The sequence below is a fragment of the Centroberyx gerrardi genome, chromosome 2 (genome assembly GCF_048128805.1).
Source record: "Centroberyx gerrardi isolate f3 chromosome 2, fCenGer3.hap1.cur.20231027, whole genome shotgun sequence".
Taxonomy (NCBI): domain Eukaryota; kingdom Metazoa; phylum Chordata; class Actinopteri; order Beryciformes; family Berycidae; genus Centroberyx; species Centroberyx gerrardi.
Window position 1 is genome coordinate 18,659,092 of NC_135998.1, and position 16,471 is coordinate 18,675,562.

At 40.3% G+C, this 16,471-nt stretch overlaps 1 protein-coding gene across 1 annotated transcript in view; it reads right to left on the bottom strand.

The window, feature by feature from the left end:
* The window catches only part of astn2 (astrotactin 2), a 441,429-nt gene that overhangs the window by 232,887 nt on the left and 192,071 nt on the right, over nt 1–16,471 (bottom strand). Inside the window, exon 8 of the mRNA XM_078288520.1 lies at nt 16,085–16,252. Within this exon, the coding sequence (XP_078144646.1) occupies nt 16,085–16,252 (168 nt within the window). The remainder of the gene's footprint in view (nt 1–16,084; nt 16,253–16,471) is intronic.

Genomic DNA, 16,471 nt, shown 5'->3' on the forward strand with positions numbered 1-16,471 from the left:
ATTTGGGAGTTTTTGTGATTTTTGGATCATGAAGAAAGCTTAGAAACCCAGATCATAAAGGAAGCTTCAGTAGCAGCTGAAAAGAGAAGCTAGTGGTTCCAAGTGAAAAAAAGGACACTTGGGGCCCAAAGTGTGCAAATCCACCTCACCAATAGATAGTGAGCGACAATAGTCAAGAATATTGTTTGCTGATGTAATGCAATTTCTGCACTGCTCCGCCCCTACCCTGCCCTGCAGAAAAGTTATATTTCGGATACAAGTGACCAAAATTATAGGTTTCTCTGCAGGGTGGCTTGCCTCACTCTTTGTGATAGGGTGAGGAGCTCAGCGATCTGGGAACACCTTGGTGTCAAGCCACTGCACATTGAGTGGAGCTAGTTTAGGTGGTTTGGGCACCTGGTAAGCATGTGACCCATGGCGCCTTCCTTTGGAGACGAGTCCCTGTCGTAGACCCAGGACATGCTGGAGGGACTTATCTCCAAGCTGGCCTGGGAGCACTTGGGGATCCCCAAGGAGGAGCTGGAGAAAGTTGCTGGGTAAAAGGATGTCTGGGCTGCTCTGCTTGACCTGTTGCCACCACAACCCTGATCCGAATAAGCAGCTACAAAATGGATGTATGGATGGATGTATGGATGGATGAACTGCTGAGATGTTTCAAGCAAACTGGATCAGCTGTTCCATTAGCCTATTATTGTTCAGCTTAATGTTGAGTGTGGAGAGTTCAGTGTGAGATGTATGTAAATGTTGTGTAGGTGTAGGCGAGTGTGGGTCTGAACGGTGCTGAGTGCATGGATAGTGTGAGTTAATTCAGGGACACCAAAATTTACTGTGGACCCTTCAGAATATGTTGTAGGCCTAATTCAGCTAATCATCTGTGATGGGAGGTGCCCACTTGATAACAAAAATGATCCAAGCGAGGTTTCTACATAGACAGACACCCCAATATAGCACAAGTGATAGTACAATCCTGTGTAAACAGCAATATTAGATTGGCACTAAAATCACTTAGCATCAATGTCAGCATAATTATCTTTCTCTCTTTCACCCTCTGTCTCTCTGTTGCTCACTCTTTTGCCATTCCTCTGTTCTAAATTAAGAGCCAAAAATGAAAAACAGTCCAAGTGGCAATCACTGGAGACCACTAACTAATCACCTCTCTTCTCTCCTCCTCCCCTATGGCCAACCTTACGTGATTAATGACACGTTTCATTACAATGCTTTCCACTATCTCGCTGAGGCTGCATGGGTGATTTTCACATTTCAAGGTTCATGGCATGGGCACAGAAAGAGTTATTGTTGTCCTGATGCATATTCACGCTTGTTATACAATTTCCAGGGGGAGAAGCAATTCTGCCTCAAGACCTTGGGCAGATTCATCATCAGTGTTTTCTCATAGTAGAGAATGTGTGTGTGTGTGTGTGTGCGTGTGTGTGTGTGTGTGTGTGTGTGTGTGTGTGTGGGTGGGGGTGGGGGTGTGTGGGTGCATGTGTGTACGTGTGTGTATGTTGAATAAATACGTTTGACAAAGCAGGAATCTTTGTTAACAACCCAGCAGTTTTCGTACCAATTAGATGAGGTGGGAGGACCTGGGAGTCTTAATTTCAATAGATGAAAACAAAGGGAGCTAAGGGAGGTTGAGGTTCACAGCTCTTTATGCTCTTTATTATTAGTTGTGCTGGACAGAAAGGTGCTAGTGCAAATCTTGGTGGGACAAGCCAACTATGTGATGGGGGTGGATGTGATTAATAATGTAATTCGGGGGATTGACTGATGGCGTAAAAACTCGTAATAATTATTAGAAGAAGATAATATTACATGTTACATCATCAGTTTTTTTTACACCCCTTATGACATAATAACAACCAGTTAATGTGACAATCTGATACTTTTACATTTTGGGGGAATTTACCACATTAACACGTTTTATTATATTTTCAACCAATTTACAGGGACATTTTATTTCATTTTGACAAGTTATTACATTATCCGGCTGTTATTACATTATCAGCTGCTACAAAGCTGGCCCATATCCAAAGCCCAATCGCCGCCAGCTGGATCCCAGGCAAAGGGGACAGTGGAATCATGCCATTCATCCATTGACCTCCATGCTGCTATCTCTTAACAGATTAGGGGAGCAGTTGAGTCAGGGAAAGAAGGTGAGGGCAGAGAAGATTGATCATCCAGCCAGAGTGATACAATGGCAAGCCATCAATGGTGACAGTCAACCGGAGTGACATTGAAGCAGGATGGGAGCACGTGATAGAGAGATGATGTATAAGATAACTTGGTGAAATGGTCACTGCCTGGCACTTTCTGATTGTAGAGCACTGAGAAAGATGGTTAGAGAATATGCGTGTACCCCTGTGTTTGTGTTTGTGTTTGTGCACGTGTTGGGGAAATGTAGGAGGATGAGAGTGGAGTTTCTGTAACCATAAAATTGTGAGCCCTTACAGTTAATTGTTTTATGTTTAAACATTTACAAAATCTATTCAGACTTGGACAGTTCAGTGTGCGCACTGAGGACTTAGAGCATGCCTTTGCTTGTGCACAGGTTTATTCAGAACCTTGGCTTCTCTGTCCTTCCAACTGGTATTGAGAAAAATCGGGCCCTGACTTTTCTCCTTTTCATGTATCTCTGTTAAGACATTGCATTTGCAAAGCTGTGAACTTTTAATTCAGTTTTGGTAGAAGGATTGACAACATGTCCTTGAGGCATTAAATGGACAATAACATAAAATGTACTTTACAAAATCTGAAATGATTCAGACTATTGTGCATTTTTACTTGTAAGAAATTACTGAGAAAATATTTCCGTATCAAAACTAAGATTTATATCAAAAGATGAGCTTCTTAAAGACAACTGCTTTCTACTTAACTCACCACAGTGGCACTCTCCAATTGCATTGAAACTTTGAACAAATGCTTGTTATGGCCACATCTGCTTCCCAAATCAGAATGTTCATGGAATGTTGTCTTTTCCTATGGCTGTAAAACTGTTGTTGTGTGCTCTGTGCCCTGATGATCACGTGCTTATCGTCGATGGCTCCTATGACATTTGGAAAGCCTGCAACACAGTGGAATCTGTTCCTGATTGTGCGTCTTTATGCATCAATGTCTGGCCAATATATGTTTTACTTGATGTGTCTGCTCATTGCCATTAAGAACGGTGCCAGGCAGTCGTAAACAGAGGCCTGAGATATTCCCACAACATCCCCAGACAGCCGGTACGACTGACGCAGCACTTGTCGGCAGGATGTGAAAGATGCATGTTACCTGGAGTAGCACGTTAGATGTCCATTGTATGATCTGGGTATGCAAATTATCATTTATAAAAACAGCATACCTCATTGATCAAATCCCTATCCATGCACAAATGTTGGATGCACAGCATGTCTGTTGACTAGGCACATTTAAATGATTTCTTGGCATCTTTTGTGTGCGATGGTCGTCTGTTTTGATGATCCTTTAAAAGTTCAACCAACTTGTATGTGAGCTGGAGCTGTGCATGAGTGTGGGAATAAGGTGAAAGGAGAGAGTCCATGCGTAAAAACTTTCAACATAATGCATACATACATACATACATACATACATTCATCTTCAATCATGAAGATAACCACAGGTGATGATCTTTCACTTATTTATGTGTGATTTAGCTTTAACTGTCTTTGTTTTCAACCTTTTTTCATCAGCTATCATTTTTTGGGGGGTATTTATTTATATTTTACACAGTTTTTCTTCCTTATGTGAAAATGTAAATCTGGATTACCCTCAAGTAATTTAACATCTATGAATTTAACTTAATTTCTTTACCTTGATGATCACATGATGAATGAAGCCATGTGTAATAGGCAGATGAGCATTTTCTCTACTACACAATAAAACCAAGTATTCCAATACATTGTCCAAATAATCAAATAAATGTATTGAGGAATGCATGTGTCTTGCTGTTGGTGTTTGCTCTAAAGGTCAAATGTCTCTTTCCTTGTGGCAAAGTTATTGATTTGAAGATGAGACCGTGTTTGGAGCTGCCTCACTACATCCCTATCTTTGTATCCGTAATACTTGGCCATGAGCATTTGCCAACAAAAGTTTAACTTCCCCAACTTTTGCTTCCACTGTGGTGGTGAAGACAAACTGGATGTTGCAATAACTACCAAAATTGATGCATGCATTTGTGTTTGCCCACCTGCTCCTCTTGTCTCTTCCAATGAAGACAAAGTAGTGAATAAGCAAGAGCATTTTTCTGACTGTCCATTTTGGAGTCCAGGAGAAAAAGATGGAAATGGAGATGGAGTGAGAAGGATTTTGAGTTGTTTTGTGTTTAAGTACAGGGAAAATAGAAATGAAAGGATATTATGATATATTAGACATTCAATACTGTGTGTCCGTTACTCTGCCTTCCTCTCTACTTTACCACTGTCTGAATTAGGAATAAAAGTACTAAAAATGTGAGTGGACTGCCCTATCTTCTTAAAACAAGCACAGATCCTGTACAGACCCACGGCGTGTGTGGTCAATTCATTCAATTATATGCATTGAAGCACTGCGACACAGTTATCGGTTAAATTACCTAATTCCACTAACGTTACTTAAATACCACAAGGTAATAACGTTACCCACTGCTAAAGTTTGTAGGGCCGCAGAAGACGTGTTATCAGGTTACTGCTTACAAATCCTGTTACTAACAAAGTTTGGAGCAAATTGTGGAATGTTAAGTTTCACTTTTGTTTTCACACCGGGAGACTCTGTGGATTGAGTACAATACTGCTGGTCTGCTGTCTGTGTATCTCCAAATGACAGACATGCCATGATGCGCATATCAGGCGCATTGGAGATCGATTTAGATCAATTTCTACATTCGAAGCGCATCATCTCACGAAGCGACAGATGACTGACTGACTGCCTGACCTGAATTTGCCTTCTGATGCCTTCGGCTGCGCCATGGGAAAAGTTGATAGGATAATAGACAGGCCATCCAGACATGTTTTGGGATGTTAGTACTCATAATGCTGGAATTGTTCATAAAATAATGTTTGATCTCAAGTATGTCTTCATTAAAATTCAGTACATATTTTTTCTTAAAACTTAGGGTAAATTAGGGTATGGGTTAGGGTTAAATTACTGTTTTTCTTGGTTTTATAAGAGATAATTCATCAAGACTGAATTGTGACCAATCAAGGAAAACAGACAAATTGTGGGATAGGTTATTAGGTGCTCAGGAGGAGGACCTCTACAAGAGCCGGGCTCTGTGTGTGCATTCTTTAACCCACGGCCCATCGTATGTAGGATCGGGGGGGATGAATCATGTAATTCAAACACAGTGGTTCGCCCCTGGAGTGACCATACTAACTGCAGATTTTTGTGCTAGATGTATGACATGTCAACAACACAATGCAGGGCAACCAAAAGCAGTAACAAAACAAAGACGCTTACCAGTACTGTCAGGGCCATTTGTAAATATGCAAATAGACTATGTATATATGCCTAGTGCACAGGGATATAAATATATCCTTGTGTGTTGATATGTTTTCCAGATGGATAGAGGCAATGCCCTCTAGAAAATGTGATGCCAAGTCAGTAGTTAAGCTACTAGTACAACAAATCATTCCTAGGTTTGGCATCCCGAAGTCCTTGAACAGTGATAGAGGAACTCACTTCACTCACGCTGTTATCAAACAGTTATGTAAAGTCCTAGGAATAAACTGGCAATTACATACGCCATACCATCCTGAGGCTTCAGGATTGGTAGAATGCATGAACGGTGCGTTGAAACAGAGACTTGGTAAATTAACAGCTGAGGCAGGGATCAAATGGCCAGATGCTCTACCTCTTGTACTAATGTCTCTAAGATCTTCTCCCAACAGAACAACGGGATTGTCTCCTCATGAGATCCTCATGGGGTGACCAATGTCAACAGGGTCCTCACCTCCTCTTACACCACAGCAGGCGACTCTAGAATGGACAGATGAAGCAACCCTGTGGAATATGTCTGCACTAACTGCTCAATTGAAAAAATCAAATTCACAGGTGGCAGCAGCATTCTCGCCAGCAGTGGAGGGGCCCAAACATCCTTTCCAGGCAGGAGAATGTTTGGATAAAATCAGTTGGCAAGTCTTCTTGTTTGTCTCCTAAGTGGAAAGGTCCCTTCCAGGTGTTGCTGACCAGTGATACAGCAGTAAAGGTAGCAGGCAAGCCGACATGGATTCATGGTTCCCACTGCAAAAGATGTCTAACCCCAGAGGTGACGGGGGAAAAACCAGATGGACCCAGTGGAACAGCTCCCTGATAGGATGCCTCCTTGCTATGGGCTGCATCGTGGTGCCACTCCTGATTTTCATCCTGGTATCTGCAGGCGATCCAAGATCATCGATGGAGCCGGAGCGCACGAGCTCGCTTATTCCTAACACCGACACGCACACTGATAACACCACACTTCTTCTTAGGGAGAAGAGATCGACGGAACCAGGACAAGACGCTCTGCCTATGACCAACATCTACGCTGAACTGTTTCAGATGCATCGTAAGGCTTTGGGCACCCCTAAAGTATCCTGATGTTATGTATAATGCCCAAGACTACTATGACTATGAGTATGACAATGTTGACTGTGATAATGATGATGATTACACTCCAATGACGGTTTATGACAATGCTAGGGTCTGTGCTATGTTTCCAACTACTATGCATTCACTCTACTGAATAATGACACCTAAACTACTGCCTTTAAAGACGATGATGATTGTGTTGAACTGAGCCTCATTTGGGATTTTTCCCTCTTACTATCAACATGAGGGTTTTTGTCCTGAATGTGGATTTATTAAGCTTAGATGCCCACTTGGTCTTTTACTTTTCCCTTGTTGAATGGGGGAGGAGATGTTTGGCCAGTGTGTGCACCTTTATGTCTGCTGACCTCCATTTTGTTCATGAATTTGTTTTAAATTTAATTTCAGTCGCTTGGCTGACATATGGAACTCATAAGACATATTGGGTGGATTTAGTTGTAACCATATATTTTTTTATACCTTATTTACTTTAATAATCATAATCAGTATATATTAATTCATTACTTAATTGATTATTGCTACTGCCTTGTTGTGTGATTAGTTACTCTCAGACAATATTTTAATGTTTCATGCTTCAATGGCAACTACATATTTTGAATATGAGCCTTTATAGGCTCAGAGGGGGGGGACTGTAGAGAAAATATGTACTATGTATGTATGCCCTTTGTATGTTCCAATGTATTGATTATCATGTGCTCATCATGTGCTTCCATGTAAGGGTTTATGACTGTCATACATAGAAAAGATGCTATTGTTCCTTAGACACACTGATACAACATCCGTACAAATACGACAGTGTGAGGATCATGAGACGATACTTTGTCTAGGGGGGGTAGGCTTGCAGGTGGCTGTTCTTGTCCTAGGAGGTATAAACCTGGTTAGTCTGACCCTTGTTAGAGAACTGCACCATTCCATGTACTTCTCTCCATGCATGTATCATTAAAGAAACCACTAAATCAACGGACGGCAAACTTGTCTTTATTATAAAATGTATTCATCATCAAGGACCTCTACAAGAGCCGGGCTCTGTGTGTGCATTCTTTAGTGTGTTCATTCGTTTGTGTTTAACACTGTTTGCAATGCCAGGGGAAATTACAGTATGCACTGTTTAGGCTGCAGAGAGCCTCAAGAGCCCTGCATAAGGGAAATAATAGTGTGCACTCGTACACCAAGTAGTATGATAGAAGTCACACGCATGACAGGTGTCCTCACTGCAGCCTGCGGACATTCACATACCAGGAAGTAGCTTGACGATTTTCTAACTATAGCGGGTGAATCAATGCATGAATTAAATATTTTGTTAAGTGATTCTCTAAGTTATACCAACACTGTGCTGCCACAGCACTTTGGTTAAGTTTTTAAAGTAAACATAGTGTCACTTGCTCCAATAATGCAACCCCACTGGGGGACAGTAAACAGTCAATTTTAAACTGAAAAAAAAAAAAATTATGAATCATAATATATTTCCTCATTCTTACTAACTACATACAACTGGATGACTGGATGGATGACTGGATGACCCAACTGACTTTACAGTCAATTATAAACATCTTCATTATGAACTACCATATGCTGGGAACTGCACAATGTAGAGGGAAAAACATCTTAGAGATAACAAGTACAAAGACAGTAGCATCCATTTTTTTGTGTTCTTAGTAAGTTTTTGTATCAACCTATTTATAAAAAATATTTTTATTTTACTTCTGCTTTTTGTTTTATCTGCATATTCTGGTATAAATAAAAATGAAGAAAAATGCATTATTCTTGCATTGCCCAATATGGTATTTGGATTCGGGAACATCCCTAATACACAGACACACACACATACACAATGAGTGCCAACTCCATCCAGCAGTTCATGTGTGCTTAGTTGAGTGTCTGGGGCTATAATACATTATGCATCAGCCCTCAACATGCCCTTGACCAGGGTGACATAAATTTCACATACATTACAGCTGTAATCCATTCTAATGAGCTTAGACTTTATCTAGTTGGGCACGGAATACACAAGGGAGGTATACCACTCAAAGGAAGATAAATGCCGCCATGCTACAATCTAGGTTTTTATTTTGTTTTGTTTTGCACTAAGAGGCACAAAATTTAACCAGTTAAACAATTGAGTACATACAGTAAATAAGGATAACTACATGAAATTTAAATAGAAAGACTAAGGCTTATTTAAATTGCTATTTAAATTGGTATTGATTCACTTTTGTAGTTTGGATCTAGTACTGTATGTTTTCATTAATATCACCTTAAGAAATCACATCATTAATATCACCATTTTATCTAGCCTCCCTGCTATTCTACTCAGATCACATAAGCTCCATATCAGATGTGTCTCGAAACATTTCCATTAGGCTCCAACCAAGGACCTCCTTCAGATCAAAAGAACTGAATCACATTTAAGAGATTCAGCATCCTGGTGAGATACAGTTAATGTTCTCTTTCCCAGTTGAGTTTGATCCAGCACTGAGAGAAAAAAATACACAAAAAAAAATAAAATAAAAAATAAACTCCTCTGCTCAATCTAGGAAATAAACTTAAAGTATTGCTCCTTCTACTTGCATAGCAATGGCCCTTCAATGCATACTGGTCACCATAATTAGTAGCCATAATTGAAAAAACAAGTTAATTCAGTGAATGAATCTACAAATCTGGATAATCAGTGATTCTGCACCATTCTCCTCTACTAAGTAGCAAGCACTGGTGCACTGATGACACTTCAAGCCTCGTTAAGAATGTGACCTCTGACTATTTGTTAGCCACTAATGCTAAAAGCTCATAAATAAATACTACACATTACTTTTGCCAGAGTGGCCCTTGTTGGCTGATTTGATAAGTATGGGCCATTGTTTAAATTATGATACCAGTATAAACCTGGCTAGACAGCTGGGCCTGCTAGGCATTAAAGTGTGTGTGAGGATGTAGGAATGGTTATGCAAACTTGTATTTTAGTCATTTATTCATTGGACATGCCAACTGATCTCACAAATGTGAGCAGATGTCAAAGGTTTAAACACACAACAAAACTGAACTGCTCTCTATAAGGTGTCATAGTACCCATGCAAGTCACTACAAGGTCCAGAATATTCCAGTGGCATCCACAAAATATGGGTGGGTAATGTGAATGACTATACCTCATAATATACCATCTAGAGCCCCTTTCCATCTGTCTCAGCAAACTCCCCAGTGATTTTCTGCGAACACAGCAGAACTCGTTGGAGTGTGACAACCCTATTCCTCCATCTCACCTTTACTTTTTATGAAGCGCTAACCTTTACTGTTTACTTAGCTGTGCACTAATTCATCATCGCTCATAATAACTCATATCTGACAGCGCACTTGCAGACCCAAGGGGGTCTTTGAGACATTTTCTGTTGGGGTAAGTTGTTTAAAAGTGCAGCCAGCTATCAGCCAGTCTAAATGTCAGCATTGGTGATTAGCTCAATGTTAAATGTGTATTGTGACAATGGAGCTGAGCAAAGGAGGGTAATATGGTCCGCTGTCTTGTGAGACTGGTCTCCTTATCTGTGTGGATCCTAACAGGGTCTGAAAGAGAGAGTTGAATGAGACCCAGACCTATATCTTAACACTGAAGGTCAAGAGCAAATAAATGTGTTTGTAGTAGATATTGCATCAGCGGTGGTGACTAACCCATAGCCCAGACAGACTATGAGCTAGACCTTGTTCATTCTGTCCTAGTGAAGAAAGAAATTGCAGCAAGCAAGAAGAATTTGGAATAAGACCTTTGGCTTTACTGTAGCATTTTAATGCATAGCAAAACTTGATGACATAAATCATGTATACTTGCATTTCCACTACCATCGTCCAGGCAGGGCAACCTTTTCCCACCTTCCTGCTTAAAGGCCTTTTCACACGGTCATTGAACCTATAAGTCATTTTCAATGAGAGGATGGAGGGCCACAGGGCAGTCCAGCAGGCAAAGCAGAAAGTGATCACAGAATTTTGCATGAAAAACAGATTGCATCACAAAAAACAGGTTGAACAACAAAAAAAGTTCTAAAATCATGCAGAAAAATCTCCCAAAGTGACCTAAAACGCTCTTCTCTGACTCCAGGGCAGTGTTCTACCTGGCAGTGACGGGTGCTGCCCTGGCTCTTCATCGTCAATGCTGGCCTTGCTCTTCCTTTCTGCTGTTCCCACCTGGACGCTGAATTACGACTACTGTCCTCGCTTCTTTAGTGCTGGCCTCAGCCCCCTCTCATCGCCGCATGCAGCTTCTCCACCCTTTTTGTCTCTCTCTGTTTTCTCCTGTCATCATTGTTACCCATGACTCTGTCAATGTTTTGCCCGGCACCTATTGCACGCTAAGCCGTCCCGGGGGGGGGGTCCCTATTTGCCTCAGCCCGCCCAAGGTTTCTTCCAAGTTTCATACTAAGGTTTTTCCTGGGAGTTTTTCCTTGTGTACATTTAGGGTCTAAGGCTGGGGTGCCGGGTAGGTTAGGCTATGTAGAATAGGTAGATTGTTTGTCTTGCTAAATCTGCTCCTGCCTACCTTGTGTTTTTCGCTATGTTTGTCCTACATAAGTTTGTACACCACTGATTGTGTTTAGTTAGATCTAGCTAGACACATTCTCTGTAAAGTCCTCTGAGACATGCTTGTGATAAAGGGCTATATAAATAAACTTGACTTGACTTGACTTGACTCATCGACCACCACAAGATGTCACTGAAGGACAGCTGAGCGTGGCTCCTTTCACTCAATACATCACTACAGCGTTACATTACATTACAGTACCCTAATGTAGGTTTTGTTTTGGGGTTTTTTCCCACGGTGCAGCCGAGGGCATCACAAGTGACAGTCAGTCAGTCAGTCAGTCATCAACGCTTCGTGGATGGCCTCTAGAGGGCGTTTTTGGCTGCGAGATGCAGTGTATCCCATACATAAGCACATCTGTGGCATCGTGAAAACCCTAAGTGAAACTTAAAATTCTACAATTTGTTCCAAACTCACATGTGTTAGTTACGGAAGATTTGTAAACAGTAACTTGATAATACATCTTCTGCTGCCCTACAAACAGTACAGGATCTGTGCTTGTTTTTTTTTTTACATCCAATAGATCTGAACAAATCAAAGTTAAGGAATATTTATACTGAAGAGAGCAAATTGCAGGTGCTGAAGAAAATGAGGGGAAGTTTGCTCACTAGCAATACCACTGTATTTTGGCAGGTTATCTTTTCCTGTCCAACTAGTAGCATACAGTATAGCTCTACCTGCAATACTTTGCTGCTGTTATACAATTTTTTTCTGGAAAAACACTATTTACATAGTGTGATGTTTCTATGGCTGAGTGGGGTGTGTCTTGGAGAAGACCCATGGGTCCCAAGGCAACATATTGCTTGACATCTGAAAAAAGCCTTAAAGGATAATATTGGTGTTTTTTTTTTTTAAGTTTGTGTCAATCGTCTATGTTGCCCCTTTCCTTTGTATTATTCCTGCACAGTCAGCACAATTGGAAATATCAGTTTTTGTTTCCCTACCCTCCGAAGAAGCCATTTGCCGCCATTCATTTTTGTACCGTATGAAAATATGGTACAAATTCCACAGACTTAAAAATTGCCTAAACTAGATAATCACAGGAAACATAAATCCTGTCAGGTTTTCATGGGGATAACTTGTGGAAATATCCTGCAAGGTATCCTTATATGCAGATGACCTTCCTCTATTTGTATTCCTATGTGCTCAATACCCTCGATCGTGGGGTGTGTTTCCAAAAAGAGACGTCTAACTATGGTCTTACGTTCTATTGGAAGAACCGTCGTTAGCAAAAATACTGTTCCTCAAAAACGTTGTTGGATGGTTAAGTTAGAAATGCCCTTTTAGTGAGCCTATGAAGATTCTTAAAGAACCCCTCCACCAAAAATAATGCTGATTTAGGCGACTATGCCCACAAACGCGCATCCCAAAACTATAAACTGTCTTGCATGAATAGTGATTGCATGAAATAGTTGTGATGTCATGACATCTCATATCCCAGGAAGTATGAAATAGCCTCTTGCTCAGTGAAATGATGAAAATGAGGAAGAGATAAATTAAAGTTAAATTGAAGTCGCTCTGTCCATCACATTGATCATGAAGGTGTGAAATACATTTGATATTGCGCAGTGGCTAAAGTGAGTATAGAAATACAGTCCTCGGTGCACAACAGCATAGCCTACCAAGTGACACCATTTCAGCCAAAAATGAAAGCCCTAAATCCACCTTATTTTTTTAATATGCTAGCAGCCATGAACACTGAGTTCCCTGACTGCCCTGCGACTCGCGAGGCACTGTGGGTATAGGAGTGTGTTATTCTCACAACACAACAGAAGTTCAGATTGTTGTGTTTTGTCCAGCGTCAACATATCAACATTTGGCTTGGTAGATATCTTTACAATCGTGTTAATGATGCAGAAGTTCAAATGTTTTGATTACTCTGTCATGATTTTACAGTTCATTGAAAATGTTGTGCAAATTTAAAAAATGCTATGTTATTAACTTGGCCATTTTTACACCGTTCCCTTAGTTTTTTATAAGCTAAGTAAAGGCCTAATCAGTTAATACTTGCCAAATTTGGCATCATTCTGACTCATGAGAATTATGGGTCCTAGATGTAAAAATATTCAGCATATCCAGATACATATCTATACCAAGTTTCACATTTCAATGACTAACGGCATGGTGAGGCTGAGCTTTAGATTTTGAGGGCTTATTATAGTGCCCCCTATGGGCCAATCAGTACCATTGAGCTTCTGGCTGGTTTCACTGCGTGGGTCGCATTCGCTGTCTTTTTCATACTTGTGTTGCTCGTGGTTTGGTCTGCTTGCACTGAATAGTGCATGCGGTGTTGCCTGCCGTGGCTTGTTCTAGCTGGGTTTATTGCACTCTCTGCGTCAGATGCTGGCCTCATGTTTGGTTGACTTCCTCTGCTGATGATGTGGTTTGGTGTGTGGGCTGCCTGGTGGCTCTGGTTGTGGCACACTGCACGTTGTCTAATTAAAAAGAGTCATCTAAAAAATTGTTTGGCCCAAGCATAAAGTGTAAAATGTAAGTGCATTATGAGATGGAAAATGAATAGGAAAACAAATTAGTAACTGGAATAACAAAAGTAAAATGTATGTATGTAAAATGCCATTTTAAAATTCATTTTACAAATCCATTTATAAATTCAGTAATTCATTCATCATTTAAAGACAGAATAATGAAATGGAATTAATAATTGACACATTTAATTAACATTTTAATACTTTTTTTAGTAATTTTTTTTAATTGTATAATTTGAATGTGAATTTAATTAATCATTTAATAAAATATTTTTTTATGATTTTTTCTATGAATTAATCAATAATAATCACTGAACTAGTCTGTGATAATTAGGTTGGCACGCTAGAGCCTCCATAACAAGGTGCTGTCAAATAAAAACTACAAAATCATATTTCATCATACATATTTATAAACTATAAAAATATGATACTGATACTGATACTTTAAGTACAGCCACAGGCATTTCATTTGATGACACCAAGGAGGAGCTAATGACTTGTGCCGCCATCGTAGCTCCTGTTCAATATGAATAAAACCGGACAGTATTTTCGTAGCTCTGTATGCCCGTAACGTTACAGCTCCAGCAGGTTGAGCCATGAGAACTGTTCCAATTGTATGTAGTCTTCATCCTACCCTGCTTCACCTTCCTCTTCCCAAGAGATTATGTTGCATGTGAATGACATCACTACTCTGCTAAGAACGTGAGGAAGTGCAGTCCCTGCTGCCCCGACTGAGGTCCCCTTCTTCCCTCCTGCCACTGCAGTTTCACCTGAGCTGAGTATCAATGTTTAATGGATTCATTCTTTGCTATCATGTTAAATTGCATGTGTTACAAAGTCTGAATCATTAATAGGTGGTTGGCTGAGGTTGTTACCTCAGTAAAGAGCACACACAAATGCTGTTGATAGGTACATTTAGTAGCACAGAATATTTCCCATCTTGCGACAACAAAGCAACAATAAATATTGTAAAGGCTGCACTTTGATGCTCATTATTAACAGTCTAATTAGAAATTTTAAAGATAATTTTTGGGCCATTTTGCCTTTGATTGTTCAAAGTAGAGAGAGACAGGAAAGACTGGGAGAGAGAGGGGGATGACATGTGACAAAGGTCCTGGGCTGGATTTGAACCCAGGACCTCATGGTACAGGATTACATGGTAAATGCCTTAGACCACTGAGCCACAAGGAAGCCCCCTAATTAGACATTTAGCATGGATTTATAATGAGCATAGTATAGCTATGCTCTTTCTCATTTTAAATTTCAGGAATTCAAACCCTGTGTCCCAATGCTGAAATGGCGTGTGCTCCTCTACACATAACACAATAGCTTTGGATTTTGTCAAGGCGTCTCCCTCAGTGAGACAAAGTGGGATATCAGCTTGGCCGTATGGTGGGTGCTCCATGGTGTAGTTACCAAACCCAAAGCATCAGGCCGCCGGGTGTTTTCTCATTCATAAATGTGAAATACCGGGATGTTATTAGCGTTAACGTTTTCCCCCGAACTCCCACCCCTTTTGATCATTTGCATATTGTGAAAGCTATTAATAAAAGCACCACCTGCTCTAGTCAGACGGTATATTGTAAAAACTAATGTTAACTAATGAAAATAAATTTTAATTATTAAAAGAATCAATAGATAAAGTTACATTGTGTCCCAGGGCATGAATTATCATTGGAAACATGAAAATGTTTAATAAATATGACTCGCACACTAGCTTTGCAATTATTAATTACTGCTTTGATTGCATTTGTAAACGCCAGTTTCCATCTGATTTGATTCAGTTTATCATGATAAAAAAGAGAAGATGACCATACGCACATCCCATAAACCTTTTAGCAGCTGCTGGAGTGTAGAAGAGCTGAAGTATTTAAGAAAGAGATCGCCGCACACTGCTGTCGGTGCTCCCATATATTTATTTATCTTACAACGTTAGATAGGCATTCATCAGATTACGATCACCATTTATGGTAATTTCAGTAAGTGACGACTGCTGTTGTCATGGCGACTCACTTCAAAGAGAGAAAGTGGGATATCAGCTTGGTCGTATGGTGGGCGCTCCACCGGTACACATAAGCTATGTACACACTGAAGCTAAATACAGTAATGTGTACTTCAGACCAATATGGCAGCTACCATCACCTGTGTTTCCAGTTTACTTAACACCAGAGCCGTCAATTTATCCAAAACATGAATGTAATACTTTTAAGCGACTGCAACATTTGAAAATTGTTGACTTACACTGTCATTTGCTAATATGTAAAAGTGATGTTGGAGATGTTGCATCAATAAAAATGTGTGCTTTTTCAGATCAACTAGGCAAATCAGATGGGGGAGAAATATTTTAAATTTTAGACTTTTAGACAGATTAGAATATCTGTAGGAAAAGTATAACAAAAAATGTGTGTGTGTGTGTGTGTGTGTGTGTGTGCGTGTGTGTGTGTGTGTGTGTGTGTGTGTGTGTTTATGTACTAACCTGTGTCCTGGTCACAAAGCTGTTCGCAGGGCTCGGTGGTCCTCTGGCCACAGTAGTCTCTGACCCACTGGGTGGACGAATTGGTCTGATAGTACAGGGTAAGCTTGGCTGGGTTTAGCCAATTAGAAACATCCAGGAAGCTGCCCATGCTCACCACAAAACTACTTCCTGGAAAGAACACAACACAAAATGATTTCCCTTCTAGAAGAAAAATCAAAAGCTGGAATAAGGTTTGATTGTTAAGGATTTTTAACAACTCTATTTCTTACAAAGTCGACTGGAAAGCAGCTAAATCTTTTCACTGCAATTTTAATTCCCATCCTGGTTAGGCAGAATTTAAATTGGCGATTAAGACCTATAATGTGGATATTGATGAGATTTCCTGGG